Source organism: Pinus tabuliformis, chromosome 2_1 (assembly GCF_031772625.1).
Source record: "Pinus tabuliformis cultivar Carrire ecotype Pingquan chromosome 2_1, CPIR1, whole genome shotgun sequence".
In the NCBI taxonomy this organism is placed as follows: domain Eukaryota; kingdom Viridiplantae; phylum Streptophyta; class Pinopsida; order Pinales; family Pinaceae; genus Pinus; species Pinus tabuliformis.
The window spans coordinates 390,191,334-390,218,770 of NC_142299.1; the positions used below are offsets into that span (position 1 = coordinate 390,191,334).

At 40.7% G+C, this 27,437-nt stretch overlaps 1 protein-coding gene across 2 annotated transcripts in view; it reads right to left on the reverse strand.

Moving 5' to 3' along the window:
- The window catches only part of APC7 (tetratricopeptide repeat (TPR)-containing protein), a 344,349-nt gene that overhangs the window by 298,007 nt on the left and 18,905 nt on the right, over nucleotides 1-27,437 (reverse strand). For both annotated transcript variants that reach the window (XM_089402745.1, XM_089402746.1), the window contains exon 2: nucleotides 8,351-8,419. In XM_089402745.1, the coding sequence (XP_089258871.1) occupies nucleotides 8,351-8,419 (69 nt within the window). The remainder of the gene's footprint in view (nucleotides 1-8,350; nucleotides 8,420-27,437) is intronic.

The following is a 27,437-nucleotide window of genomic DNA, read 5'->3' on the forward strand; positions in this document are numbered from 1 at the left end:
TTGGGCAAGGGAGGTATGCTACAGAAATCCTGAAAAGGTTTGGGATGGGAGACTGTAGACCTATGGCTACGCCAATGATCACCAACTGGAAGAAGATTGATGCATCAGAAGACAAGGATGTTGATCCCACCCTATACCGGCAGCTCATAGGGTCCCTGATGTATCTGGTCAATACCAGGCCAAATATTTGCTACACTATCAACACCCTCAGTCAGTGCATGGTGGAACCAAACAGGGCACACTGGGCAATAGCCAAACACATTCTCAGGTATTTTACAGGGAACAGTTGATTATGGGCTCTTATATACAAAGGGGAAGGATATCAGGTTGAGTGGATTTACTGATGCAAATTGGGCAGGAAGTTCAGTGGATCGGAAAAGTGCCTCTGGGTACTGTTTCAACATTGGATCGGGAATGACCTCCTGGTGCAATAGGAAACAGAAGTTCGTGGCTCTGAGCTCATCTGAGGCAAAATATATGGCAGCAAGCACAACTTCATGTGAGGCCATATGGCTTAGAAAACTGTTGGTGCGACCAGGATCATGTGTGATAATCAGAGTTGCATCAAACTCTCTGAGAATCCAGTGTTTCATGATAGGTAGAAGCATATTGATATCCGGTGTCACTTTGTCAGAGATTGTGTCCAACGAGGAGTTGTACAATTGAGCTACACTCCTACAAGAAAAAAGGTGGTAGATATCCTCACCAAGGCACTTGGAAAGTCAAAATTTGACTACTTCAAGGAAAAGATGGGGATGGTAAAGAACCCCTTTAAGAAGTAAAAATGAGTGTGTTAGCAGCACGAATGAAGAGGGAGTTGCAGTGCAAATGCAGTGTCGGGAGAATGGACCAACAGCAACACAGATGCAGAGGGAGTTGCAGTGTGGATGTAGTGCTGGGAGAAAGGACCAGCAGCAACACGGATGCAAAGGGAGTTGTCGTATAGATGCAACAGTGGCAGTAGCAGAGTCATGGGCAACAGTACAAGATGCAGCAGTGCAGAGGATGTTGGGCAGGGAGGCTTAGCATTAGCACAGAGACCGATGCTGGATGATCAGGGTGATACTCAGTAAGGAGTATTAATAGAGCATAGTCCTCGCTAAGAGGCAGTGTTGATTTGGGGTAGCATCGGATGTGATTTAGCCACGAAAATTGGTGGAGAGGCTAAAGCACATGAGATCTCCAATACCCAGAAAGGGTTTGGGTAGATTCTAAACAGTTTGGGAGATATTAAAATAATTAATATTTTTAATGGAGTCCCTAAGTCTAAACTTAGGGAAAATAAAATATTAATGTGTATTAATATAAATCTGTGTTAGAATGGTCCAAAAGTCATGGATCAAGCCAGATCTAATCTTAGTCATTGATTAGGGACTTAATCTCGGTCGTTGATTTGTCAACGAGAAAAGTATAAGAGGAGGCTTGAGGGTCACTTGGAGAACACACTGAAGGAGACCAGTCAGTTCAATTTCTGGAGCAGGGTTAGCTGAGAAATTGAACTAGTGGTCTGGAGAGCAGTCAGGAGGCAGCAAGTATGGAACAGAGAGACAGGAGATTAGCACAGAGGCAGAAAAGGCAGATGCAAGGCCAGAGGAAGCCACGAAGAGGCAGCAGAGACTGCGCAGAGCCAACAGGGCCTACATCATCCACGCAGAGGCTGCAGGAGTGACGCAGAAGGACAAAGAGGTTACGCAAAGTCTCAACAAGCTGACGCAGAGGGTTTCAGGTCATGCAGAAATCAGTAGCGCTAACGTTGGGTTCAGAAGAAGTGTTGGAAAATTTGTCTATCTGTGGGTAAGCCAGTTTGGCACCTTGTTGTACTGGAAAATTACTGAATAATAAAATCCTCCCTTGCAGCACCGGTTTTCCCACATTGGCTTTTTCTGGGGACATTAGTCCAAAATCACTGTGTCAATGTGTTGATTCTTGTGCATATGTTTGTTTCTGTATTACGGTGTGATATCTGCAGCAGTAATTACTTTAATGTTTATTGAAGTAATTTCATGATTAACTTATGGTGAAATAAGTAGGAAAAGTAAATCATTTGCTGCAGTGATAGAATTTTCACAATAATTGCATTACTTCCTTGGCCTCCAAGTATTGCAAAACAAGGAAGTAACTTCTCTTTCCCGGTCAAAGTATGCATGTGACTTTCTTCGCCACTTTCACATGGAAAATTGTAAAGCAACCCCTTTTCCCTTGTAGAATGGAGTCAAACATTCCACCACCTACACTACACTCGAAGCTAATGCCACTTTGTACTCTCAGTCAATTGGTAACCTCTTATATTTGATGCATACCCATGCTACTATTGCCTTTGGTGTTGGTCTTGTTACCCGGTATATGCAAACACCACATGAAAGTCATTGGAAAGAAGCAAATAGTACTTCGGTATATTCAGGGTACAATTCAATTTAGGATACATTATAGTTCAAGGAGGACACCCTTGTTGGTTGGTTTCACAAATTTAAATTGCATTGGTGATCCTGATATTAGAAATCTACTATAATTTGTGGGATATCTTTTTAGTCTTGGTTCACAACCTGTCACTTAGGTTTGTAAGAAGCAGCACGTTATTACTCTTTCTTCAATGTAAGCAAAGCACAGAGCAGCAATTAGTGCAACTCAAGAAGCCTTGTGGCTTTGATAGATATTTTCAAAGTTTGGATTCCACCAGCAACAATCAAACCACCCTCTGGTACAACAATCAAAGAGTAATCAAGCTTGCCAAAGATCTGGTTCAACAATAGTGAACAAACACATCAAGCTACAAATACACTTCATCAAAAAGTTCATTCATGATCAAGTTATTGAAGTGCTCTCTTGCCCAACAGATGATCAAGTTGTAGACATTTTCACAATTCTCTTACAAAAGCTAAGTTTTCTAAACTTTGATCTATATTAGGAGTTCTAAAAGTTGTCATTAAGGTGGGATTAGCTCAAATTCCTCCTTCCTTCTCCTAGTGTCACCTTTGAAAATGCTTAAATCCTATCCCAAGTTGTTCTTATGGTGGGATGTTAGGATATTTATACACTTAAAACTTAGGAGTTAGTTAAGATCAACTTGACATAATGTGTCTTTAGGTAAAAATGTGTTTTTAGTATATTTCTTTAGTATGCATTAGTTGCATCGTAATACGTTCCAAACATAGAGTGAAACAGCAACTCATATTCTCCTCATTCTAATGGCTATTGGTATGTGGCTTAACATCTAATTGGCCCAAGATCTCTATTTAAAGAGCATGGAGAGTCATTACTAATGATCAATTGTAAGAAAATCTCGTACATTTTCTATTTTTTCATTAACAAAATTGTCTCAAGTGGCCATGATAGCTCGAGTCATGGACGATTTCTCTCCTTGTTGATTTTCCACGAAATTCTGCAACTGCTTAGATGAATTAACTGAAACTAAGGCAACTGCAAACTTCTTTCACCAAGACACAAAATTTCTTAACACTTATAAGCAGCGGAATAAACATAGAGATAAAGACAATTGCACAATTTAACACACTAATTTTTCTTGGGAAAACCGTCTTCTTTGTTGTAGTATTTATTAATAGAGTTCAAGCAATTAGGTCTCTTACAAGGCAATTTGTTTCACTTTCAGAACAAACTTGTTCTCATTACTAACCTAGCTTGAAACACATTGCTCCTAAACCTTAATCCAAGTCCGAAACCTTGCGTACCAGTAGCCTTATTTCTTAGCGCACTAGGGCCTAATTCTATGCGCACAAAATCTCCTATTTTGTGTGAAAATTTCAAGTCTGAAATCTTGTTGCAGCAATTGGAAATTATTTTTCTAATTGCTAATTAATTTAACAATTTATCTGCTATGGCAAATATCAAATAATTCACACTACAACCTTCACAAATAAACTGCGAAAGAAAATAGCACTAGAAACTGAGAAAATCTAGCACACTCACATAATAATATGACAGTTATTTTTGGACAAATGTCCCTAGAAAAACCCAACTAGGGAAAATCAGTGCAACAGTTGAGGGTTTTATATTATTATGCAGCAGTGAGAATTTCTAGGATATGTATTAAAACCCTAGCAAGAGTTGAAAATCAAAACCCTAGGGTTAATGTTTCTGCTAAAACTCTAATAAGGGTTAGATCAAGAAATATAGGGTTTATCTCTAGAACCCTAAAAGTATACCTTCTAAGAAACCATGGAAACCCTGGATTGATAGAATTGACATCATGCTCTTGTCTTTGTATATTTTGCTTGATTGTACTTGTCAGTGAAAATTGCAGGTACATGATAAAGGAAGCAAGAGAAAGATGGAAAAGCAAAGCAAAGCAAGACTCATGCTTGATGATGACTCCTTGATAATGATGAGCATGATGGAAAGAGGGAATTGTAAGAACCCTGATGGACATAATGTTGAAGCTTCCAGCTAATGAGTTCAATCTAGACCACGCTGATGTTTGAAAGATGAAGCAAAACCTTATTGCAATATGGAGACAAAACATGCAAAGGAATGTTGATTTAGAGGGAGCTAGTAATGGAACTTGACATGATGCCTTAACTAAAAGGCTATTATGATCTGGTAACTCTGATATCAATGATCAGCTTGGAATATGACTTGGCTCCTTGGTAGGACATATTGCAAAAGCATGTGGAGAGGTTGGAAGGAGAATTCATCTGATGATATTGATCAACATCAAATATGGTCTTCTGAAGAAAGAGAGAGAGTTGATAATGACAACTCCAAGAAAGAAGATATTGCAACTTATTGTTTAGTTCGTTCCATGAGCACTTTGATTGAAAAAGTGAAAAACATGGAGAGGGTTTTTTGTACAATATGCAGAAGGATGTTGATCAAGTAAGCAGAATCTGATATCTTGATAAAAGGCCATCATAATGAGGTAATTTATTGATGATTTGATATTGGTTATCTGGTTGGTATATGGTTTTGCTACCGGAAAGATGTTGCAGAAATGCATAATGGCAGTTGAGGCAAGTATATCTACAACTATTTGTTTTGAACTCAATTCATTGAATACATGGATTAAGTGGATGGATTTGGTAATCCTTGGAGGATTATGTGGTCAAGATGTCTACATCATCTTGGGATTGAAAGGTAGCAGTACAAGAAGATAACCTAATGTTTATGTTTCGATGACAATGAAGATCACTTTCATGATTAGAGGGAGCTATGATTAGCTCTACTTCGATTGGCTCAATATAATGCCTCTGCTGGTGACGACTAGAGGAAAGTAATATGAAAGATTGGTGGCCCAAATCCTATCAAAGTTTGGATCCATTATATCTAGAAAGATAAAAGCTCAATATGATGAGATGCAAAGGAAGGAGTCATGCAGCTACTACTTAAAAATCTCCATGAAGAATTAGTAGCTAATGTATTGATAAAGACAAGCTAAAGAACTTGTGGTTATGACTTCCCAATTGAAAGGAAGTAAGGAATCTCCTCTATGCTTGAGAGGGAGTAATAAGTCTCCTTAAATGTTTGAAAAGGAGAAAAGATCTATTTTCTGATCAAGAGGGAATGAGGATCTCCTATTTGGTTGAGAGGTAGATGGACACTATATTCTCTTCTTCATGTTCCATGTATTCTCTTCTTCATGTGCCATGCTCTAGGCCGGGACTAACAATAGTACATCAAGTGAAGGCCATGGAGGGAGAATGGGGTCATGAGGATTGGATAAGAATTTGAGACTGGTACTCTTTGAGGATTGGGAATCCAAGATAGGAAGTAGTCCCGTGGACCAACACTCTTTGAGGATTAGACAAGGTATCCAAGACAAGAGTGGTCGAAGAGGATTGGGAATCCAAGATAAGAATAGTCCTAGAAGGGCATACCTGGTGAATATACAAATGGGGTATGTGCCTTGAGAAGTAGTGTGGTATCTCACGTAAATCCTCCCAGCATTGCGCTCTAATATAGTGGAGAGATAGAGGTTGTTCATCAAGGCCTTGCTATGTTGATAATGTTGGTTATGATGTTTATGATTAAAGATGGTTTATCAATCCAACTCTTCTTATGAGAATATTTCAGTTTGAGAGTATCCATGTACCGGGCATACAATTATGAAGAGTGTTGGAGAAATCTAACTAGTTTCGGTCTTCATAATTTGTACTATTATGTATTTTGGGTAAAAAGAAACGAACAGAAAAAGAAAAATTATTAGTATTTTTCTAGACAAGCATGTTCTTCATGCTTCTAGGTTTTTGAGTCAAAGTCAAAGTCCTATTTGGACCTATTGTAAAGAAAAAGGAAAATTAATTTTTAAATATGTAATTTTGGGTCAGAAACCCCTCTAGGTGCCAAGTCGGCCTACATGTCAAGTCGGCCTTGCCCCAATGGACATGTCTATTCGCACCCCTCTGAACTATATAAATAGAGGGAAGATGGAGCTCATTTGGACACACACTTGATGAATTGTGGTCTGAAATATTGCAGAGAGGGCAAAGAAAAAGTGAAGGAACGAAGTTAGAAAGAGAGGATATCTTCTTGAGCTAGAGTTTGTGGAAGATCTGCTTTGGTATATCTCTTGTTGCTGATCTCTTGATGATGGATTTGTTGTGCTAGAGGAGGGTCTGACTTGGCATCTAGAGGGTGAAATTTTCTGTGGTCATGGGTCTTGGATATCTCATTTGATCTGATTCTATAAGAAGAGAATTTTCTGGGTTTTCCCCTTGGAGGGGTTTTTCCCTGGCTTGGAGCCTATATCTTGTGTTCTTTTGTTTCTGTGATCTTCATGTTCATGTTATGGTAATTGTTTGATGAAAGAATCAGAATAAAGATTAATAAAAACAGCTCATTAAATTCACAAGCAATTACTATGGAAAGGAAAATCCCTATTTTCTAACAATAACAACTCGACCTAGGCCCCCATTCTTAATTGGTGAGGCGGCAGAAACAAAATAGGTGCTTGAGAGTTTCAACACACTCACACTATGGACAGCTACGTATGCTAATCTGAGAATCTCTTATCAACTAGAAGACCTCCAATCGTTAAACACCAGGCAAAGAATGTTTTTGGGGATAGACTTCCATATATTGCAAAGCCTAAACAGACAAGTTTTTTGCTTTGATTTCAGCCACCGCAACTTTTTCAGTCAGCCTTCAAGGAACAGCTTGGAACACATCCACTTATACACAATAGCCAAGTTGTAACTTGTGACAAGAGAAAGACATGGCCCTTCCCCATTTCCAATCACATCACCAAGCCGAAGGCATTGGAAGGCTGAGATTGAGCACAAAGTCATCGAAAATAAGACCATGGATGCATTATACCTCAAGCTTATCCCCATTAGTCAAAGAAAATTTTCACTTAAGCTTAGCGCAAGGTATCCAGGTCCGAGACTACTGAAAAAATGCCCCGTTTACAGAGCCTTAAAGCTGAGAACCAAGGGATCCTGACCACGGGCTTAACCTCAACATGTACAAGAAGCATCCACCAAAGAGAAATGTGAATTAAAACATAGGTCAGCCAGCAGGGAAGGCTCCTATTAGGAAGAAAACGCTTAATAGCCTCCCTGGCCTTCCAAACACCTTATAAAACACAATGTCAGCAACTTTAACACAAGAAGTACAGAAGAGGGTTTGAAGAAAAATTCCCTACCATGACTGCTTTCCAGGTGGCAAACCTTGGCTGACCCAATGTTTGTGGAAGCCCTTCCAGGCCTCTTTCCCCTCGTGAATCACCCATTTGGCACAGAGTGCTTCTGCTTGCAGGCTGGTATTAATGAACCCAAACCACCAAATTCTCATAGCATAATCTAATTCCCAGTGGATTTTGTGAAAACCTTTACACTGGTTAGGTTTGGACCACAGAAAATTCCCAACAGGCCCTTTCCAAGGTGAAATAAGCCACTAATGTTTGTAATGTGTGACCACTATAAACGTTAGTGATTACTACAAGGTTAGTAATGTGTATCAAACAACGATGATAAGGTTGGAGCTACACTTGTAACTTCCTAAGGATGTCATGTGTATGTAACATTAGATGATGTATATGAGTGTATAGAAAAATTCAAATGGACAGCCTATCTTGGATTACCAGGTTATCTGTGATGTATTTGCCGCATCTTTAACTAATGTGCATGCATCCTTCTCAAAATTGACAATTTCAATGCAGAAGTAAAAGGAATTGGCTTGGTTCATAAGATAAACTTCACAACAAATTTATATCAAATGATTATACAAAGGCTCACTTTAATAAAAATAATCAAATTTAAAATTTCAATGAGCTCCCTACCAAAAAGCATTTAAAACGATATTCTGACATCTTAGCAAAGTGCTTGAACCTGCAAGAAAATACATCTATCAACATAAATTTCGTAACATTTTCTTTAAATTCATTGTGTCAAATTTTTACCATATTTTCAGCCCTTGCGCTTGGGGCCATGTCAGTATTGCTGGTGGTTGAAGACATAAGAAAGCATCCCTGTTTAAAAAATTGAAAATTAGATCAACCACATATCTTTGAACAAATAATGGTTAGAAAAAAAGAAACAATCTATGGATTTCAAGAATATAAACATAACTTTAGAAGATCAATAACAGCCTCCCCAAAGAAGGACCTCATTGCCAAAGCAATGCCAAAAAATTCTAAGAATTTCATGTTCATCTCTGAAGAGATTTGCTCCTGTAGAAAACAAGACCAAAGCTCCCAAGGTCCTGTCCTGGGAATTTAAAAAGTTTGTAAACCTTTCCCGTGCCATCATTGTATAGGTATAAAGATGGCCCATAATCTTGCTAATTGTTTTCACTGAATTTTTAAGATATCAAGAAAGTTGGTAAGAAACTAACATTTTATACTGGCTCTCAATTCAGAAAGGAATAAATGAGCTCTTTATGGTAATCTGAATTCACGTCAACTTTATCAAATACAAAGTTATAAAATCAAATCCTACATTGACAGATTATGACGTTTTCTGACTTACAGAAGACACTAACATTTGCTAAGCTAGTATTAAGCAAAAAGACTACTCGGGAATGATATGTTACTGTTCATTAATTATCCTATCAGCTCAAATGCATTGGCAGAAGATAATATAGATATGTATCATGATAATCAAGTCTCAAGGCGTTTGTGAAATTGCAACGTCTAACACTATTTCAAGAAGGTAATCTGATTTTAAAAATGTACCAAAAAAATGCATAAACATGAGAATAGAATATTATGATTGCTTTTATAAGCTCAGGATCAATTCTATTATTTTCCAATTCATATTAAGGAAAAATAAAAATAGAGCATGACTAATAGCCATCACAACCACAAATCTCTAAAAGCCTTGTTGCCTCAAAATCTAGCAGGTCTTGTGAGAGGCCTCACAAGAAAAAAACCAGACAAAGGCAACAATGAGGTGGATGCCACTGTCACCTCTGTTGATTTGGGGTAGCATCGGATGTGCTCTAGCCTCGAAAATAGATGGAGAGGCTAAGGCACATGAGATCTCCAATACCCAGAAATGGTTTGGGTAGATTCTAAACAGTTTAAGAGATATTAAAATAATTAATATTTTTAATGGAGTCCCTAAGTCTAAACTTAGGGAAAATAAAATATTAATGTGAATTAATATAAAACTGTGTTGGAAGGCTCCAGAAGTCGTGGATCAAGCCAGAGTTAATCTTAGCCGTTGATTAGGAACTTAATCTCGGCCATTGATTTGTCAACGAGAAAAGTATAAGAGGAGGCTTGAGGGTCACTTGGAGAACACACCAAGCTGATCAAGATTTCGATTTTCTGGGGCAGGGCTTGCTGAGGAAGTCGAAAGAATGATCAGAGTTGCAGCTGCATACAAAAGCAAAGAGGCAAAGGTAGTGCCAGGAGAATCAACGCAGAAGTTGGGAGAGAGGGACGCAGAGCCAGCCAGGGGTTCACGCAGAGCCAACCAGGGCTCACACAAAGCCAGCTAGGAGCTACGCAGTGCCTCAGAGAGCTAGCGTGGGTGACGCAGAGGCTCTAAGGGCTAACACAGTGCCTCCAGAGGCTGACGCAGGGCGAGCTAGGGTGACGCTGGGTAGACGTTGGGCCAGAAAGGGCTAATGCAGTCACTAGAGGCTGACGTTGGGGTTTTCGTGGGGCAAATTGGAGCTGGGAGCTGTCGGAGTGTTTATCTGAGGTTTCAGCGAAAACATCTGTCTCCGACTGAGAGGTACTACTACCAAGATTATTCTCTGTTGGGTGAGCCGGTTTTGGCACTCAGATTGTATTCTGAAATTGCTTAATAATTAAAACCCTCAGATAGCTGCACCGATTTTCCCGCATTGGGTTTTTCCGGGGACATTGGTCCAAAAACAACGGTGTCACTCATTTGCTTGTTTTGTTTCCTTCAATTGATGATCTGTAATGTGTTGAGCATGTATTTGTATTTATTTTCAGTATTTACATGGTAAATAACTTGTTAATTAACTAGAACAAGTAGGTAGAAATAAATCAGAAAAGTACATTAAGGGTTTCTAACAGTTAGACTTAGAAATTCCAACATGATATCAGAGGGTGGTTGTAGATAACAGAAAAACTGAGGACATCAACCGAGCAAAGCAGCAGTAGCAGAAAACAGTTGTCCTGAGTGACAAAAGTTGTTCCTAGCAGAGAAGCAGCAATGAAGGGGTGACGCAGTGTCTGCATCATCAAGTTTGAGTTGGGAAGAGGATCAACACAGTGGTAGAGGGGAGCAAACTCGACCTACGCAATGCCCGGTCCTCCTTCTCAGTCAGGAAGAATTGGCACCCGCGGCCGGAAGGTGCGGATTTCACTGGTGTCGGGATTGCTCAGAGCCTAGAAGCTCTAACCTTCATTTTGTTGGGGCTTAAAAGGCTGTGGGTAAGTTGCAGAGTGAAGCTGGTGGGGTACTATAGTCAGAACAGTACCTAACAGGACAAGAACAAGGAGGAGGGAGTTGCTACCAAGGATTTCTAGTCAAGAAATCCGGATCAATGGTGCAATTGCACTAAACGATTGGAGTGGGGGCACCTCGACATTGGCAGAAGGGTTTCCAGGAGGGAAATCGAAGCTCAGAGGGAGTCACACTAAGAACTTCTAAGAGTATAGACTAGACGGAGCCTCAAACGTCGTATAGTCTAGAAGGCCAGAATCTTGTTCGATCTAGACAGGAATCGTGTCAAGCACTTCACCTTGAGGACGATAGCGATCCCAGTTGACCCAGCTGAGAACGACAAGTATGAGGAGGCAATGGCGAGGGCCAAGAACATCATCCTTGATTGGGTCAAGGACCATGTAGTACCACATGTTGCCGAAAAGGATACAGCAAATGAGATGTGGGAGGCCCTAAAGAAATGTACCAGCACACTTCTGTGCAGAGAAGGATGCCACCTGAAAATCAGCTGCGGTCATACCAGATGCAGAAAGGGGAAAAGATCGACATCTTCCTCGGTCGATTGAAGGAGATCTGGGATCCACTGACTTCCATAAGGGCCACGCCGGATCAAGAATTGATGGTGAGAGCAGCCCTGAACACAGTGTCAGAAGACTAGGAGGTGCTTGTCCAGAGCATACTGGGCAGGGCGACCCTTCCAGATTGGGAGGAAATGTGGGCGGCTCTTCGCCAAGAAGAGATCAGAAGGCTAAGCAAGGCGGGAAGCAACGGCAAGGGGATCAGAATCAAGAAGGAGGAAGAGGAGGATGTTGCCCTAACATTTGAGGGAAATCAGGAGAAATGGAAGAAGAAGAAGGACCTCTCCAAGGTCAAATGCTTCAACTGTGGGGAACTGGGTCACTATGCGAGCTAGTGTCCGAGGAAAAAGAGCAAAGGAGAGGCTTCCGAGACCAAGGCAGCGCCAGCAAGGGCGAAGAAGGAGGTGGAGACAGATGAATATTGTGCCATGAGTGCTCACACGCCACTTGAGCGAAAGTGGGGAGACATCGAGCTGTAGTCAAACGAGCTACATGCAATGAGGGGCAAGATCCTTGAGGTACCCAACCTCTTGGATTATACCTAGCTATGGGAGTCTCAAAGAGGAGTAGCAATACTGGCAAATGTCAGTAGAGACGAACGCAGATGGAGCGTCAGAGGAAGCTACAGTGCAGGATTCCCAAGACAGCATGAGGCAGCAGTGGGAGATGCATAGAGTTGTTGCAGCAACGCAGAGGTCCGAGAGGGAGCACTTGTTAGCGACAAAGGGAGTTTTAGCATCGAGGGTGTCTCTAGCCCGACAGAGATGTCAGAGTTGGGAGATCAGTTACTTACTTCTCAGTAACTGAGTTGCAATGCAGCAGTTAGCATTGGCAGTGCTATGGGCTGCACAATGTTGCATGATGAGAGGGATTGTAGTGCAGATGCAGCAGTGGTAGTGGCAGAGCCATAGGTAGTAGCACGGATGCAGAGGGAGTTGTTGTACAAATGCAACAGTCGCAGTGGCAGGGCCATGGGTAGCAGTACATGATGCAACAACTTCAAAGGATGTTGGGCAGCAGGCCTAGCATCAGCATAAGGACCGATGCCAGATGATGAGGGTGATGCTCAGGTAGGAGTATTACTAGAGCACAGTCCTCGCTAAGGGGGAGTGTTGATTTCGGGTAGCATCGGATGTGCTCTAGCCTCGAAACTTGGTGGGGAGGCTAAGGCACATGAGATCTCCAATACCTAGAAATGGTTTAAGTAGATTCTAAATAGTTTGAGAGATATTAAAATAATTAATATTTTCAATGGAGTCCCTAAGTATAAACTTAGGGAAAATAAAATATTAATGTGAATTAATATAAAACTGTGTTAGAAGGGTCCAAAAGTCATGGATCAAGCCAGAGTTAGTCTTAGTTGTTGATTAGGGACTTAATCTCGGCCGTTGATTTGTCAATGAGAAAAATATAAGAGGAGGCTTGAGGATCACTTGGAGAACACACCAAGTTGATCAAGATTTCGATTTTCTGGGTCAGGGTTTGTTGAGGAAGTCGAAAGAGTGATCAGAGTTGCAGCTGAGGGGCAGTGAATACAGAAGCAGAGAGGCAGAGATGGTACCAGGGGATCAGCGCAAAAGCCGAGAGAGAAGTACGCAGAGCCAGCCAGGGGTTCACGCAGAGCCAAACAGGGCTCACGCAGAGGCAGCCATGGGCTGCGCAGTGCCTCAGAGAGCCAACATAGGTGACGGAGAGGCTCTAATGGCTGACGCAGTGCCTCCAGAGCTTGACGTAGGGCGAGCTAGGGTGACGTTGGGCCAGAAAGGGCTGACACAGTCCCTAGAGCCTAACGCTAGGGTTTTCGTGGAGCAAATTGGCGTTGGGAGCTATCAGAGTGTTTATCCGGGGTTTCAGCTAGAACATTTGTCTCCGACTAAGAGGTACTACGACCGAGATTATTCTCTGTTGGGTGAGACGGTTTTGGCACCCAAATTGTATTCTGAAACTGCTCAATAATTAAAACCCTCAGATTCCTGCATTGGGGGGACACTGGTCCAAAAACAACGGTGTCACTTGTGTGCTTGTTTTGTTTCCTTCAGTTAATGATCTGTAATGTGTTGAGCATGTACTTGTATTTATTTTTTGTATTTACATGGTAAATAACTTGTTAATTATTCAGAACAAGTAGGCAAAAATAAATCAGAAAAGTACATGAAGGGTTTCTAACAGTTAGACTTAGAAAATCCAACAACCTCAGCACTCCACCTCCTATTCTTTAGTGGAATTTCACCACATGGGAGGCTTCCCAATATAAGCCATCTAAATGGTATTCTAGGTTATTAGAATCGATGTGACACTTTGATAGAATCAATCAAAGTACTCAGCTAGGAACAAGGCTTAATTCTTTGTAATAGGGAATAGCATACCTATGAAGAAGCCTATGACATAAAGCTTGTAACCTAAGGTTTTCAAGATATGCCTCAACAATGGCACATCTCGACATACAAGAGAAGCGAAAACGTTTGCTTGAAAAGTATGATCAACAAAAAGAGAAACAAACCTTCAAATGCCCCTAAGTTGAAGCTTAAATGTGGAATTAGGGTTTTACAAGCCCTAATTTTGCCTAGGGTTGATGTGCCAACACTAGCAAAGTAACTTCAACCATGGAATTTGCTAAATTTTGATGTTTTAAGGTCAAGCAAGGTGAAGTGACTTGAAATCAACTCAACGTCCAAGCCCTAGTTGTATTCACCCTGAAACCCTTACCTTAACGACGTGCCAAGAAGGGTCGAAATTCTAGGAAGCAGAGGAAAAGATAAAGTTTTATGATTTTTTATCACCAAGATGAATGCCAGTGCCTTCTATCTACTTGCGTGATGGAGTCTTGGTGATTTTGACCATGGAAATATCAAAACCTTAAAGGAGTAAGAGGGAAAACCATAATTTTCACTTGCTAACTCTAGCAATCACTTTATGAGGTGAGAAATTTAGTAAAGAAAAGCTCACTAGGAGGTTCTCTAGGGATTTCAAGGATACAAGATTAAAGCATGCAATATTTACCAAGCATTTCATATAAATATATAAGCATTTAAACATGGAACATAGACACCCTAGCAATATTCATTACGAACAATAATCATAAATGATATTCAACAAAAGGTACTCAAAATATATCCAAGAACATGCCTTTTTTCAATCTCAAAATGACATCTCCACAACAAGCTTTCGTCTCCAATATCCAAAAATCCACATAAGATCACATCTCCACAAAGTAGCCAAGCGCAATATCTAGGCCGAGTTCTTTAGAAGAGGTTGACTTCCACACAAGTGATGATGAATAAATGAGAGAGGTGATCCTCTATTTATATGAGGTCTACCTCTTCTAATTTCTAACTAAAAGCCTCTACACAAGTTTGATTTTTGAGTGGACAAAAAGTAAAATTGGGTTACAAAACAACCCATTAGCTTTACGACAAGATTGTCGAAATAAACCCACACGTGTGAATCATAGGCCTAAAAAGATTATGACATCATGCCCTTTGTCGTCTCCAAATGCTCCATCAAGGCAAAGACAATGTTAAAAACGTCTGTAAGCATCATGATCATCCTCCATTTAGAAAACCCCCAAATCAAGCATCAAAGCAGCTCCAAGGGTCTAAAATCCAGTTGTAGGTGCCACACATCATCTTTGTGGGTGTCAAGTAAGCAATGTGGTTCATCCTCTCTCCAACATTAGGGCTCCATCAAATGCAACAAGCCCTCCTCAATCATGGTAAGGATGACCATCCTCATCTGCGCCCTCGATCATGGCATGCCCATCAAGTAGTTTCAAGGCCAGCATTGGGGCATGCTACGTCCACTGATAAAGTATCAAGAATCATCCATGCTAAGCGAGAGAATCCCAGTGTTCTGCCTCTTGAAGGTGCTCGTGGATTATATATCAACTGCTCAAGTCATCAAATGGCCCAGCATTCTACCAAAAGTGGGCAACGCAACATCTGCTAAGTCATCATGCTCTCTGGAATGTAATGTATGGCCTGGGCATCATTTCGAGTAGGGTGCCCTCAAGGCCTCTATTACTTTGGACCACTTGGCAACTCCAACTCAAACTCAAGTGAAAGCAACCATTCATTAGAGACTAACATCATAAGTGCATCTAAGTGGACCATACTTAAGTGTTAAAAGCATATTAAAACTTCAAAGCAAGGATCACCTTCAAATATCCAACTAGACCAAGTCTCGTAAAGGTGTTCCATACCTTTGTAGGGGTGGCTAAGTAGCCAACCATATTAGGTGCTTCCAGCGCCCAAGGGGAGGTAGCATTTCCAAGGTTAACCCTTCAATCAATAGGTGTTGGTGTAAGCAAGTGGCAATGAAGGGGAAAGACTGTTGATTTCTAGTAGCATCTGATGTGCTCTAAGTCTCAAATTTTGCAGGGAGACTTGGGCCCATGCATTCCAAAGAACCCATAATGTGTTTTGGGAAATTCCACCTAGACACAGTTTTATTAAAATAATTAGTTATTTTTAAAGGGACCCTAAGTCTAAACTTAGGAAAATAAACTAATTAAAGAGTATTAATATAAATTGTGGGTGTAACTTCCAGAAGAAGACGAGGATCAAGCAGAAATGATCTTAGCCATTGATTAGCTTCTAATCTGGGTCGTTGAATGTCAAAGAGGAGATTATTTAAGGAGGCTTGAAGGTCACTTGGAAAAATACACAGAGAATTCAAAAGTTCGATTTTCTGAAGCATAGCAAGTGTCCGGAGAATTTCGATAGTGAGTTGTTGCAGAGGGGCAGAGAGAGTTTTGGTTGGAGGATCTTCTCCAGAGCCAAGAATACTCAACAGAGAGGCGGAAAGACACAGAGGAGGCAATGCAGAGGGTAGAGAGGGTGATGCAGAGCCAGGAAGGGCTCACGCAGGCCCCACGTAGAGCAGCGCAGAGGTCCAAATTCGCTAAAGGAGCTGACGTTTCTGAGCCAGGAAGGCTGGAAAAAGCTCCTAAAGGCAAATTGATTCTCAATTGCATTGACGCAGTGACTTAGAGGCTGACGCAGGGCCCACGCAGGGGCAACGCAGAAGTAGCCGAGGAACTCGCAATTCAGCTGTCGGATCAGTCGGGATCAGTAGTGTTGGGTGAGGTAATCTCACCAGTTTTTCTTGCCAAGTGATTTTCTTTGTAATTGGATTGTCGGGAGGGCATCCAGAGTTGTATTTAGAATACTTCTGCATAATAATAAAAACCCTCAGATCTGTTGCACCGGTTTTCCCGCATTGGGTTTTTCCGGGGACATTTGTCAAAAAAATATTGTGTCACTTGTGCATATCTTTCTCTATTGTTTTGTTCTTGTTTTGGGCAAATTAATTAATTAAGTGAAGGTTGCAGTTGTATTAGCTTCAATATTTGTTGTAGGAAGCAGTAAATAAATTGTTTTAGTAATTAACAAATAGGAGAAGTTTAATCAGTTGTTGCAGTAGAAGATTCGGTTAGGATTCTCGAATTTACACATGGTATCAGAGCAATGTGGGTGAAGCAAGAAGAACAGTGCCAGAGAACCCAGCGCTGAGCAGAAGAGGGAGATCGAAAAAGATGCAGGAGGCAGCAATTCGAAACCCCAAAGGGTTTGAGCAGTCCTAGCTGGAGGGCTGAATTTTGAGGCAGTGTCTCTCTAAGTGAGTCGACAGAGAGAAGGGCTACCAGATCGAGATCTTGTTGTGGCAGAGGGAACAACGCTGAAGCCTCAGCGTGAGGAGAAGCTAGTGGGACGCAGTCTTTTCTGCAAGTCGTTTTGCTGGGCAGAAAAGCGTCAAAAGAGAAGGAAGAAACATGATTGAGGGAATTTCTTCCTTAGAGGACTTCCATCCAAGGAGTTTGAATTCTCACTTGCTGAGCAACAGCGGAGAGGGGCAGATCTACAAGCTCCAACAGGGAGTGCATAGGACATTCTAGTGTTGCGAAGAGGAGAGAGGAGGTTGTTCGACAGTTCTTCTGGCAGAAATGGCAACCAATGGCTTGAGGGATCAGGATAGATTGGACAGAACATCCAACTATGTCATCTGGAAGGCAAGGATGGCATTCCTTCTAGATGAGCATGCCCTCAAGACATATGTCAACAGCGTGGTGGTTGTGCCTACAAATGCAAATCCGTTGAAGAAGTACCGAGCTGAAATGGCAAAGGCAAAAAGGATGATCCTCGACGAAGTAAGGATCATGTTGTCTGTCACATTACTAACAGAGGGACTACTAAGGAGATGTGGGATGCATTGTCTACGCTATATCAGGGATCTTCCGAGCAGCGGAAGATGTACTTGGAGCAAAAGCTGAAATTTTCTCAGATGCAGAAAGGGAAGCGTATGGAAACGTTCCTCACGAAGCTTCAGGAAACCCGAGATGATTTGTCAGTTGTGGGGTCTACACCTCAAGACTCTGAGTTGGTTAGACTACCCCTCAATTATGTCTCAGATGAGTGGCAAGACCTTGTCCAGAGTATCCTGGGCAGGGTGACTTTGCCAAATTAGGATGAGATGTGAGCAACTCTCGAGCAAGAGGCACTGAGGAGAGACTTGTTCAACTGTAAGCTTGACGGAAGTAGCAGCAGTGGGTCAAAGCTCAAGGAGGAGGAGGATAATGCAGCCCTTGCATCGAAGGGGTAGCAAGAGTAACGGAGGCAGAAGAAGGACGTCTCGAAGATAAAGTGCTTCAGGTGTGGTGAGATGGGTCACTACGCAACACAGTGTCCTCTCAGGAAGAAGGACAAAGATGAGAAGCACGATCCAAAGGCTGCACCCGCGAAGATCGAGGAGGAGTTCGCCATGACAGTCGAGATACCTCCAGGAGGGAGGTGGACTGATTTAGAGTTGTAATTTTGAAGAGCTACAGATGGGGAGTATCCTTGAGGAACCCACCTCTTCGATCAATACATTGCTACGGGAGCCCATTTTTGTGGTAGCAGGATGGACTAGTGTCGAATGGTGTTGAGGAGTGTCGGAGAGACAGTTGCAGTGGTTGGGAGCACAAGAGACTGAACAACGCAGAGCAGAGTTGGCAGCAGTGCAGATGACACAAAGCAGAGGGCAACAGCAGCGCGAAAGATTCAGAGGGTCAGCGTAGAGACTAGCAGTAGTCACGTTCCAACATTCACATGGTATCATATTGAACACAGTTAGTTCAGTAATTTGGGATGTTTTTCCGTTGTTGATGCAGTAGCAGCAGCAGTTTGCACTGCAGAGGCAGTTGGTAGTTGTAGTGCCAGCAGTAGCACGTATGCAGAATTTCAGAGGGAGTTGCAGTTCGGATGCAGTGTTGACAGTGGCAGTATAGATGCAGCATTTGCGCAGAGGTTGGTGGACAGCATGTCAGACATCAACAGCACAGAGGGAGATCTTATAGAACAGAGTGATGCTTCAGCGGGTTTCATTGCTAGAGCACATTCCTCGCTAAGAGGGAGTGTTGATTTTTGGTAGCACTGGATGTGCTCTAAGTCTCAAATTTTGCAGGGAGGCTTGGGCACATGTATTCCAAAGAACCCAGAAAGAATTTTGGGAAATTCCACCCAAAAACAGTTTCATTAAAATAATTAATTATTTTTAATGGGACCCTAAGTCTAAACTTAGGAAAATAAAATAATTAAAGGGTATTAATATAAATTGTGGGTGTAACTTCTAGAAGAAGACGAGGATCAAGCAGAAATGATCTTAGCCATTGATTAGCTTCTAATCTAGGCCATTGAATTTCAATGAAGGTATTATTTAAGGAGGCTTGAGGGTCACTTGGAAAAATATATAGAGTTCAAAAGTTCGATTTTTTGAAGCAGAGCAAGTGTCGGGAGAAATTTGATAGTGAGATGTTGCAGAGAGAGCTTTGGTCGAAGGATCTTCTCCGAAGCCAAGAATACTCAGCAGAGAGGCAAAAAGACACATAGAGGAGGCAGTGCAGAGGGCAGAGAGGGTGACGCAAAGCCAACAAGGGCTCATGCAGGCCCCATGCAGCGCAGCAACTTCCAGCGCAAAGGTCCAAATTTGTTGAAGGAGCTGATGTTTCTAAGCCAAGAGGGCTAGAAAAAGCTGCTGAAGGCAGATCGATTCTTTGTTGTGCTGACACAATGACTTAGAGGCTGACGCAAGGCCCGTGCAAGGGTAGTGCAGAAATAGCCAGGGAACTGGCAGTTCAACTATCGGATCAGCGAGGATCAGCAGTGTTGAGTGAGGTAATCTCACCAGTCTTTCTTGCCAAGTGATTTTCTCTGTAACTGGATTGTCAGGAGGGCATTCAGAGTTGTATTCATAATACTTCTACATAATAATAAAAACCCTCAGATCTGTTGCACCGGTTTTCTCACATTGGGTTTTTCCAGGTACATTTGTCCAAAAAATATTGTCACTTGTGTGTATCTTTCTCTATTGTTCTGTTCTTGTTTTGGGCAAATTAGTTAAATAAGTGAAGGTTGCAGTTGTATTAGCTTCGATATTTATTGTAGGAAGCAGTAAATAATTTGTTTCAGTAATTAACAAATAGGAGAAGTTTATCAGTTGCTGCAGTAGTAGATTCGGGTAGGATTCTCGAATTTACACAAAGACTTCATGGCAAAGTGCCATTGCCAGGGGACCAACTGGTGGGAGTCCACATGCTGAGTGTATGGATGTAATGGAGAGAGCAATTGTGGATGCATGAATTACCTTGCTCAGCCTGCTTTTTCCACTCCTAGTGTGCCTTTAACTTCTTTTTGATAATGCTTTGTATTTTGGTGCATACCTTAAAGATCAAAGCTTGCTCTTGATGATATAGCATTTACTTTACCCCTTAAGATGAGGCAATTTATCACTCATCAAGGTTGCGACATGCAAGGGTTCTTTTTGATGAGATGGAGCATCAAGTGCTCAGGAATCTGGTGATGGTCAATGAGGAGGGTAGAGCTCATGCTCGACTTTTTCCCACACACTATTTTATGTCCCGACGATCTTTTGCATTTTGACTTTTCCTTTTCTTTCATTGTGGTCATATTATGCTTTTTCATTCTTTTCGTTGTATCGATGTTGGGTCCCTATAATACTAGTGATTACCCCATTACTATTGTAGTTATACCCCTTATTTATATTGTTGTGCCCCTATTACCCCCATATTGTTATTTCTGTGCCCCATAGAATCCCTCTATTGTTATTTTTGTGGCTTTATATTATTATTGTTAGGTCGGCTGGATTATATTGTGACTCCTTAGACTCCTATATATAGAAAGGAGGTTTTGTCATTTGTATCATCCAAGAATTGTTCATTTATGTAATGTAAAGGAGGTTGCCCCCTCGAAGAGGCTGAATTCTAAGGCGTTGATCTATCTTTTCTATCTTTTCTTGAGCTGGTTTCATAACATTTGGTATCAGAGCTTTGGATTCTAGGGTTTCGCTGCTCCAAACAGGTCATCGTGGCATTTTCGCTATAACTTTTTTTCTGTGACGTTTCAGAAGTCGCAAAAAAAACCCATTTGAGAAGAAATCACGCTGAACCTTGGGTCCGAATTTCAGAGCTTTTCGCAAGATATTTGCGGAGATATGATCTGAGGAAGTTGGTCTTTTTGCAGACTCCTGAATTACATTCAAAACAGGTGACCTGGGGAAAATCGTCATAACTTTCTCTCTAGGGATCGGATTGAAATTTCGTAAGAAGGTACAGAAAGAGGACGGACTGTAGTTTCTTGTATATCTTTTTCAGAACCAAAGGTCGAAAAATTGACACGTGGCACTTCATACAAGTTCGCTCTACTGAAAGTCTATAATCAGTCATCTTGGGAGATTGTGCATAACTCTTTCTTGGAGAATCCAATTTGGATCAGACTGTGGCATTGGAAAGAGGACACAGAGAGCTACTACAGGTCACAATTTCAGAACTAGATGATTGGAAAGTACAGAGATACATCAGAGGCAATATCAAGCTCCTACAAAGTGAAAAAAGGTGTGTAGATTTTTTTAAATTTTTGCTTAAGCTTGGTTTGAAAATTTATTTTGAAGGAATTCAAAGGGCATAGTAGAGCATTATTATCGGTAACTGATGCCCCGAGGAAAGAAAATGCAAACACCTAGTAAGGAACCTGAAAGCTCTAGCATGACTCATGAAGAAGACGAAGAAATGCAACATGATATATCAAAATTACAAGAACAAGTGCAACAAATGTCCCTTGCACAAAAAGGAACAGAATGTAAGATGGATGGTTTAAAGAAAGATGTAGAAGCTAAGATGGACTGTTTAAAGAAAGGCGTAGAAGCTAAGATGGATGGCATGGAAGCTAAAGTGAATGGCATGGACGCTAAAATTGATGGCATGGATGATAAGATGGAAGAATTGAAGATAAATATGAATAAGTTGCTACAAGAAATGGTCACTAAGGTGAAAGAGTACTAAAGGAAACTCATGATGAGAACAAAAGAAATGTTAATCATGATTCCATAGACTCTAATGTTGGATCGAAGACTCACCATGTTCCAAAAATCGATATGAGGAAGTTTGATGGCAAGGATCCCGCCACATGGATATTACAGATGGAGCAATTCTTCGATCTCAATAATGTGCAAAACACACAAAAGGTACGTATGGCAACTTTATATTTGGAACCAAATCAGTTTGTATGGTATCAATGGCTTTGTTCTCGTAAACAATTTATCACTTGGGCAATTTTTACGGAAGAATTGATAGCACATTATGAGGATACAAAAAGCAACACTTTTTTTAGCCAATTGATAAGTCTCAAACAAAAGGGTTCAATAATGGAGCACATTGAGGAGTTCCAAAAATTGAACATAAGGGTAAAAGATATTCCAGAGGAGCATAGGATTGATGTGTTCATAGGGTCTTTAAAGGATAATATCCAACATGATGTGCGCCTTTGGGAACCTGATTCATTAGAGAAGGCATTCAGGTTAGCAAGAAAAATGGAAAGCAAAATTATGGCAACTAGGAAGCATACCATTCACAACTATAAAGACGGAAGTGTTGTTGCCCATAGTCTTCCACAACCTACAAGGTTGACACCACAACAATTGGAAGAAAAAAGAGCAAAAGGGCTTTGTTACAATTGTGATAGCAAATACACAAAAGGTCATAAGTGTGCTGAGAAGAAATTATTCTACATAGATTGTGAAGAGGAAGAAGAAAAGGAGCAAGAAAGGTCAAAAGAAGAGGATATATTCCAGGAACAAAGCCTAGATGAAGAACAAATAAATCCGACCATATCTTGTAATGCATTGGCGGGAATTACCACTCCTCAAACCATCAAGATAGAAGGACAAATCAAGAAGAAAAAGGTAATAGTGTTGATTGATTCAGGAAGCACCCACAATTTTATTCATTGTAGGGTAGCAAAAGAATTGAATTGCTTCCTATATCCAGCACCAGAGTGTCAAGTGATGATTGCAAATGGAGGAACAATAAATTGTTCTGGAAAGTGCCATAATATCAAGCTATCCATGGGAGAATATGTATTGACTAGCCCAATGCTTTCCATTCCAATGGGAGGTGCTGATGTTGTACTAGGAGTCCAATGGCTACAATCCTTGGGTACAATAGCTTTTAATTTTCAAGAACTTTTCATGAAATTTTCTGTGGAAGGAAAGGAAGTTGAATTAAGGGGTATTGCAGGGAAACCAGGAAAGATAATCAGCTCTAATGGCATGACAAAGCTTCTAAAAAAGGAGCAAAGAGGTGTAATTGCACAATTATGTTCGCTAGATGTTTCCACATTGGAATCATCTATTTCTCCAGATCTCCAAAAAGTCCTGGACAATCATTCCAAGGTATTTGAGACTCCCAAAGGTCTCCCACCTATGCGTGATCATGATCATGCTATTCATCTGATTCCAGGAAGTGTTCCTCCAAACATCAGGCCGTACAGATATCCCTATGTCCAAAAAAGTGAAATTGAACGTATGGTTGCAGAAATGCTAGAGGCTGGTATAATTCAACCGAGTCAAAGTTCTTTCTCAGCTCCAGTAGTATTGGTGCACAAGAAGGATGGATCATGGCGCATGTGTCCAGATTATAGGGAGCTCAACAAGCTCACTATTAAAGATAAGTTCCCCATTCCTGTCATTGATGAATTACTGGATGAATTGCATGGATCAATTTACTTCACCAAGTTGGATCTTCGTTCGGGATATCATCAAATCAGAATGAAGATTGAAGACATTCCGAAAACGGCATTTAGAACTCATGAGGGTCATTATGAATTTTTGGTCATGCCTTTTGGCCTTACCAATGCACCTTCAACATTTCAAGGTTTGATGAATTCAATTTTCAAACCATTCCTTAGAAAATTTGTGTTAGTATTTTTTGATGATATACTAATCTACAGCAAGTCTTGGAAGGATCATGTTGAACATGTTGACAAGGTGCTACAACTATTGGAGGAGAAACAATTATATGCAAAAAGATCCAAATGTTTCTTTGGAGTCCAGGAGGTGGAATATTTGGGTCATATTGTATCTCATGAAGGAGTTAAGGTAGACCCTAGCAAAATTAAAGCCATTAAGGAATGGAAAATCCCCACATCCATAAAGCATCTGCGAGGATTTCTTGGGTTGACAGGGTATTATCGCAAGTTTGTTAAGAATTATGGGAGAATAGCAGCACCTCTAACAACATTATTGAAGAAAGATTCATTTTCATGGACTCCGGAAGCAACAAAGGCCTTTGAACATCTTAAAGAGGCAATGTGCCAAGCACCGGTCTTAGCTACACCGGACTTCACAAAAACCTTTATTGTGGAATGTGATGCTTCAGGAAATGGAATTGGTGCTGTTCTAATGCAAGATGAAAGACCCATTGCTTTTGAAAGTCGTCCAATCAAGGGAAAGTTTTTAAGCAAAGCTATTTATGAGAAGGAAATGTTGGCAATACTCCATGCACTTAAGAAATGGCGACCCTACCTAATGGGAAGACACTTCAAGGTAAAAACGGATCATGATAGCCTTAAATACTTTTTAGAACAAAGATTATCCTCTGAAGAGCAACAAAAGTGGGTCACAAAGATGTTGGGTTATGACTTTGAAATCATCTACAAAAAAGGGAAGCAAAATGTGGTGGCAGATGCACTCTCAAGAAAGGATGAGGATGTGGAAGCATTGTTGTGTGCCATTTCTATTATCCAACCAGATTGGATAAACGAAGCAAAGGAGGAATGGAAGAATGACGAAGAAGTGTGGGCACTTATTCGAAAGCTACAACAAGATTCCAGTACTTCTGATACATTTAGCTGGCAAAATGATTCGTTATGGTACAAAGATCGCTTATACCTCTGTAAGAATTCCCAGCTAAAACAAAAGATTCTTATGGAATTGCACACTTCTCCCTTAGGAGGGCACTCAGGATTTTTAAAAACTTACCACAGGGTTAAGAAGGAATTTTTTTGGGATGGCCTTAAATCAGATATTCAAAAGTTTGTGGCGGAATGTTTGGTTTGCCAACAAAATAAAGTTGAAACAATTAAGACACCGGGTCTATTACAACCTTTATCCATTCCAAGCCAACGTTGGGAGGAGGTTTCAATGGATTTTATCACAGGTTTACCCAAGTCTGAGGGAAAGAGTGTCATCATGGTGGTAGTTGACAGACTTACCAAGTATGCACACTTTTGTGCATTATCACATCCATTTAAAGCCAGTACAGTTTCTACTGCATTTATGGAAACAATTCAAAAGCTACATGGAAACCCAAAGATTATTGTAAGTGACAGAGATCCCATTTTCACTGGAAATTTTTGGACAGAATTATTTTCTTGTCTTGGTACTCAGTTAGCTCATAGCTCATCTTATCATCCTCAATCTGATGGGCAAACTGAGATAGTAAACAAATGTTTGGAAGGATATCTTCGTTGCTTTGTATCTGATAAACAGACACAATGGGTCAAATGGTTGCCTCTGGCTGAATGGTGGTATAACACTTCCTTCCATACAGCAACAAAAATGACCCCATTTATGGCACTTTATGGGTATCAACCACCATCCATCACATCATATTTAAGAGAAAATTCTAAGGTTCAGGCAGTGGAACATCACATCGAACATCAACAACAAGTCCTCCAACTCTTAAAGGATAACCTCGTGTTGGCACAAAATAGAATGAAACAACAGGCAGATCAACATCGCAGTGAAAGAAGTTTTGATGTAGGTGATTGGGTATTCCTACGGCTACAACCATATAAGCAAATGTCCCTAAAGCAAGCTAAGAAGGATAATAAATTATCACCAAAGTATTATGGTCCGTACAAGGTGTTGGAAAAGATTGGTACTATGGCATACAAATTGGAGCTTCCTGCAGCTTCTCGATTGCACCCAGTTTTCCATGTTTCATGTTTAAAGAAGGTTATAGGCGACAAGCTCCCAGTTCAAACAATATTGCCAGAACTTGACGAGGAAGGAAAAATTATATTGGAACCGGAAGCAGTCACAGAAACAAGAACTCGACAGCTACGAAATCGATCAATTTCAGAGTATCTTATCAAGTGGAAGAACTTATCCGCTGAAGATTCCACATGGGAGGATGAGAATTTTATGCAGAAGTATCCAGAACTACTCAAGCGTTGAGGACAACACTTTTTTGAAGGAGAGGGGCATGTTGGGTCCCTATAATACTAGTGATTACCCCATTACTATTGTAGTTATACCCCTTATTTATATTGTTGTGCCCCTATTACCCCCATATTGTTATTTCTGTGCCCCATAGAATCCCTCTATTGTTATTTTTGTGGCTTTATATTATTATTGTTAGGTCGGCTGGATTATATTGTGACTCCTTAGACTCCTATATATAGAAAGGAGGTTTTGTCATTTGTATCATCCAAGAATTGTTCATTTATGTAATGTAAAGGAGGTTGCCCCCTCAAAGAGGCTGAATTCTAAGGCGTTGATCTATCTTTTCTATCTTTTCTTGAGCTGGTTTCATAACAATCGAACTCCGACGCAATGTTTTCTGACCCTACTTAAGGATGTGGATAAGAGGGTGTCAAATCCCAATGAACCAATGATAGTTAAACCCGAAGAATAGAGATGGTATCAAGGGATTATTAATGTGATATGGAGAGTGTCAAGTATTGTAAGGGGGGAATGAACGGGCAATTTCAATCCAGGTCTTCCAAATAGTGCCCCTCCTATAACCCTAAGGCCTTAGGGGAGGTCCCACTTGACTCGAGCTAAAGATTAACTCCCCCGCTAAGGTGAGAGAACAAGTTTATAGCCAAGATCGTTCAATCATCTAGATCACCCCTTTATCCATTCTAAACACCCAAAACATTCAGTAAAAGCACCCAATTACAAAATAATTGAAGCATTTGTTGAGTGGTAGCCCACCTTCATCCAAAAGGAATGTCAGATGAAGAGAGATGTATGACTAGTGCAGATGGTGGTGGAACAAGCATATCATCATCAATAAGAAAATGTGTAGGGTTGTTAGCTAGCTAGCTATCCAAAATAGGAGAAAGGGTTACCCATTTTGGTGGGTAACAAATATAATTTAATAATAAAAAATAATAGCCACTACAAAGATTTATAGTTATTCCCTTTTATACACTGCCTTCACATCATTTCCACGGGTATTTATTTTTTAAAGACAAAACATCAAATGTAAGAAATATTGTTGCAGAAAACACCCTAAACATCCTATTCATTGAACATGAGCTTTATTGGTGTTGATGTTTGTACCTTGGGCTAGTACTTCTGCACAAGCCTAAGTGCCTAGGCATGCAGAAGTCACCTAAAGTGTCTTTAGGGTACTTGTTCAAGTATTGAGTAAGTTGCTTTGGTATCTTAGCCTAAGTCTTACTTAGGAAAAGCACATAATTAATTATGTTGGTTGTTGGGATAAAGAAACTTAGCAAAAGTAAATTATTTACTTTAGTGATTATGTTTTAATCTCAATTTTTGATCTCAAGTGAGGCGAGATGTAATCTCAATCATCAATCAATTTGGAGATTAAGTTTAGGGATTTAGCTTGATAAGAAGTTACAAAAGCAAGGCTAAGGAGAGGAGAAAGACACAAAAGACATTGAGAAAGATATCTTCTCAAGTGAGGAGTGAAATAGTCAAGTGTGCCAGGCTCAAGGAAGGTATAGGGGTGCAGTAT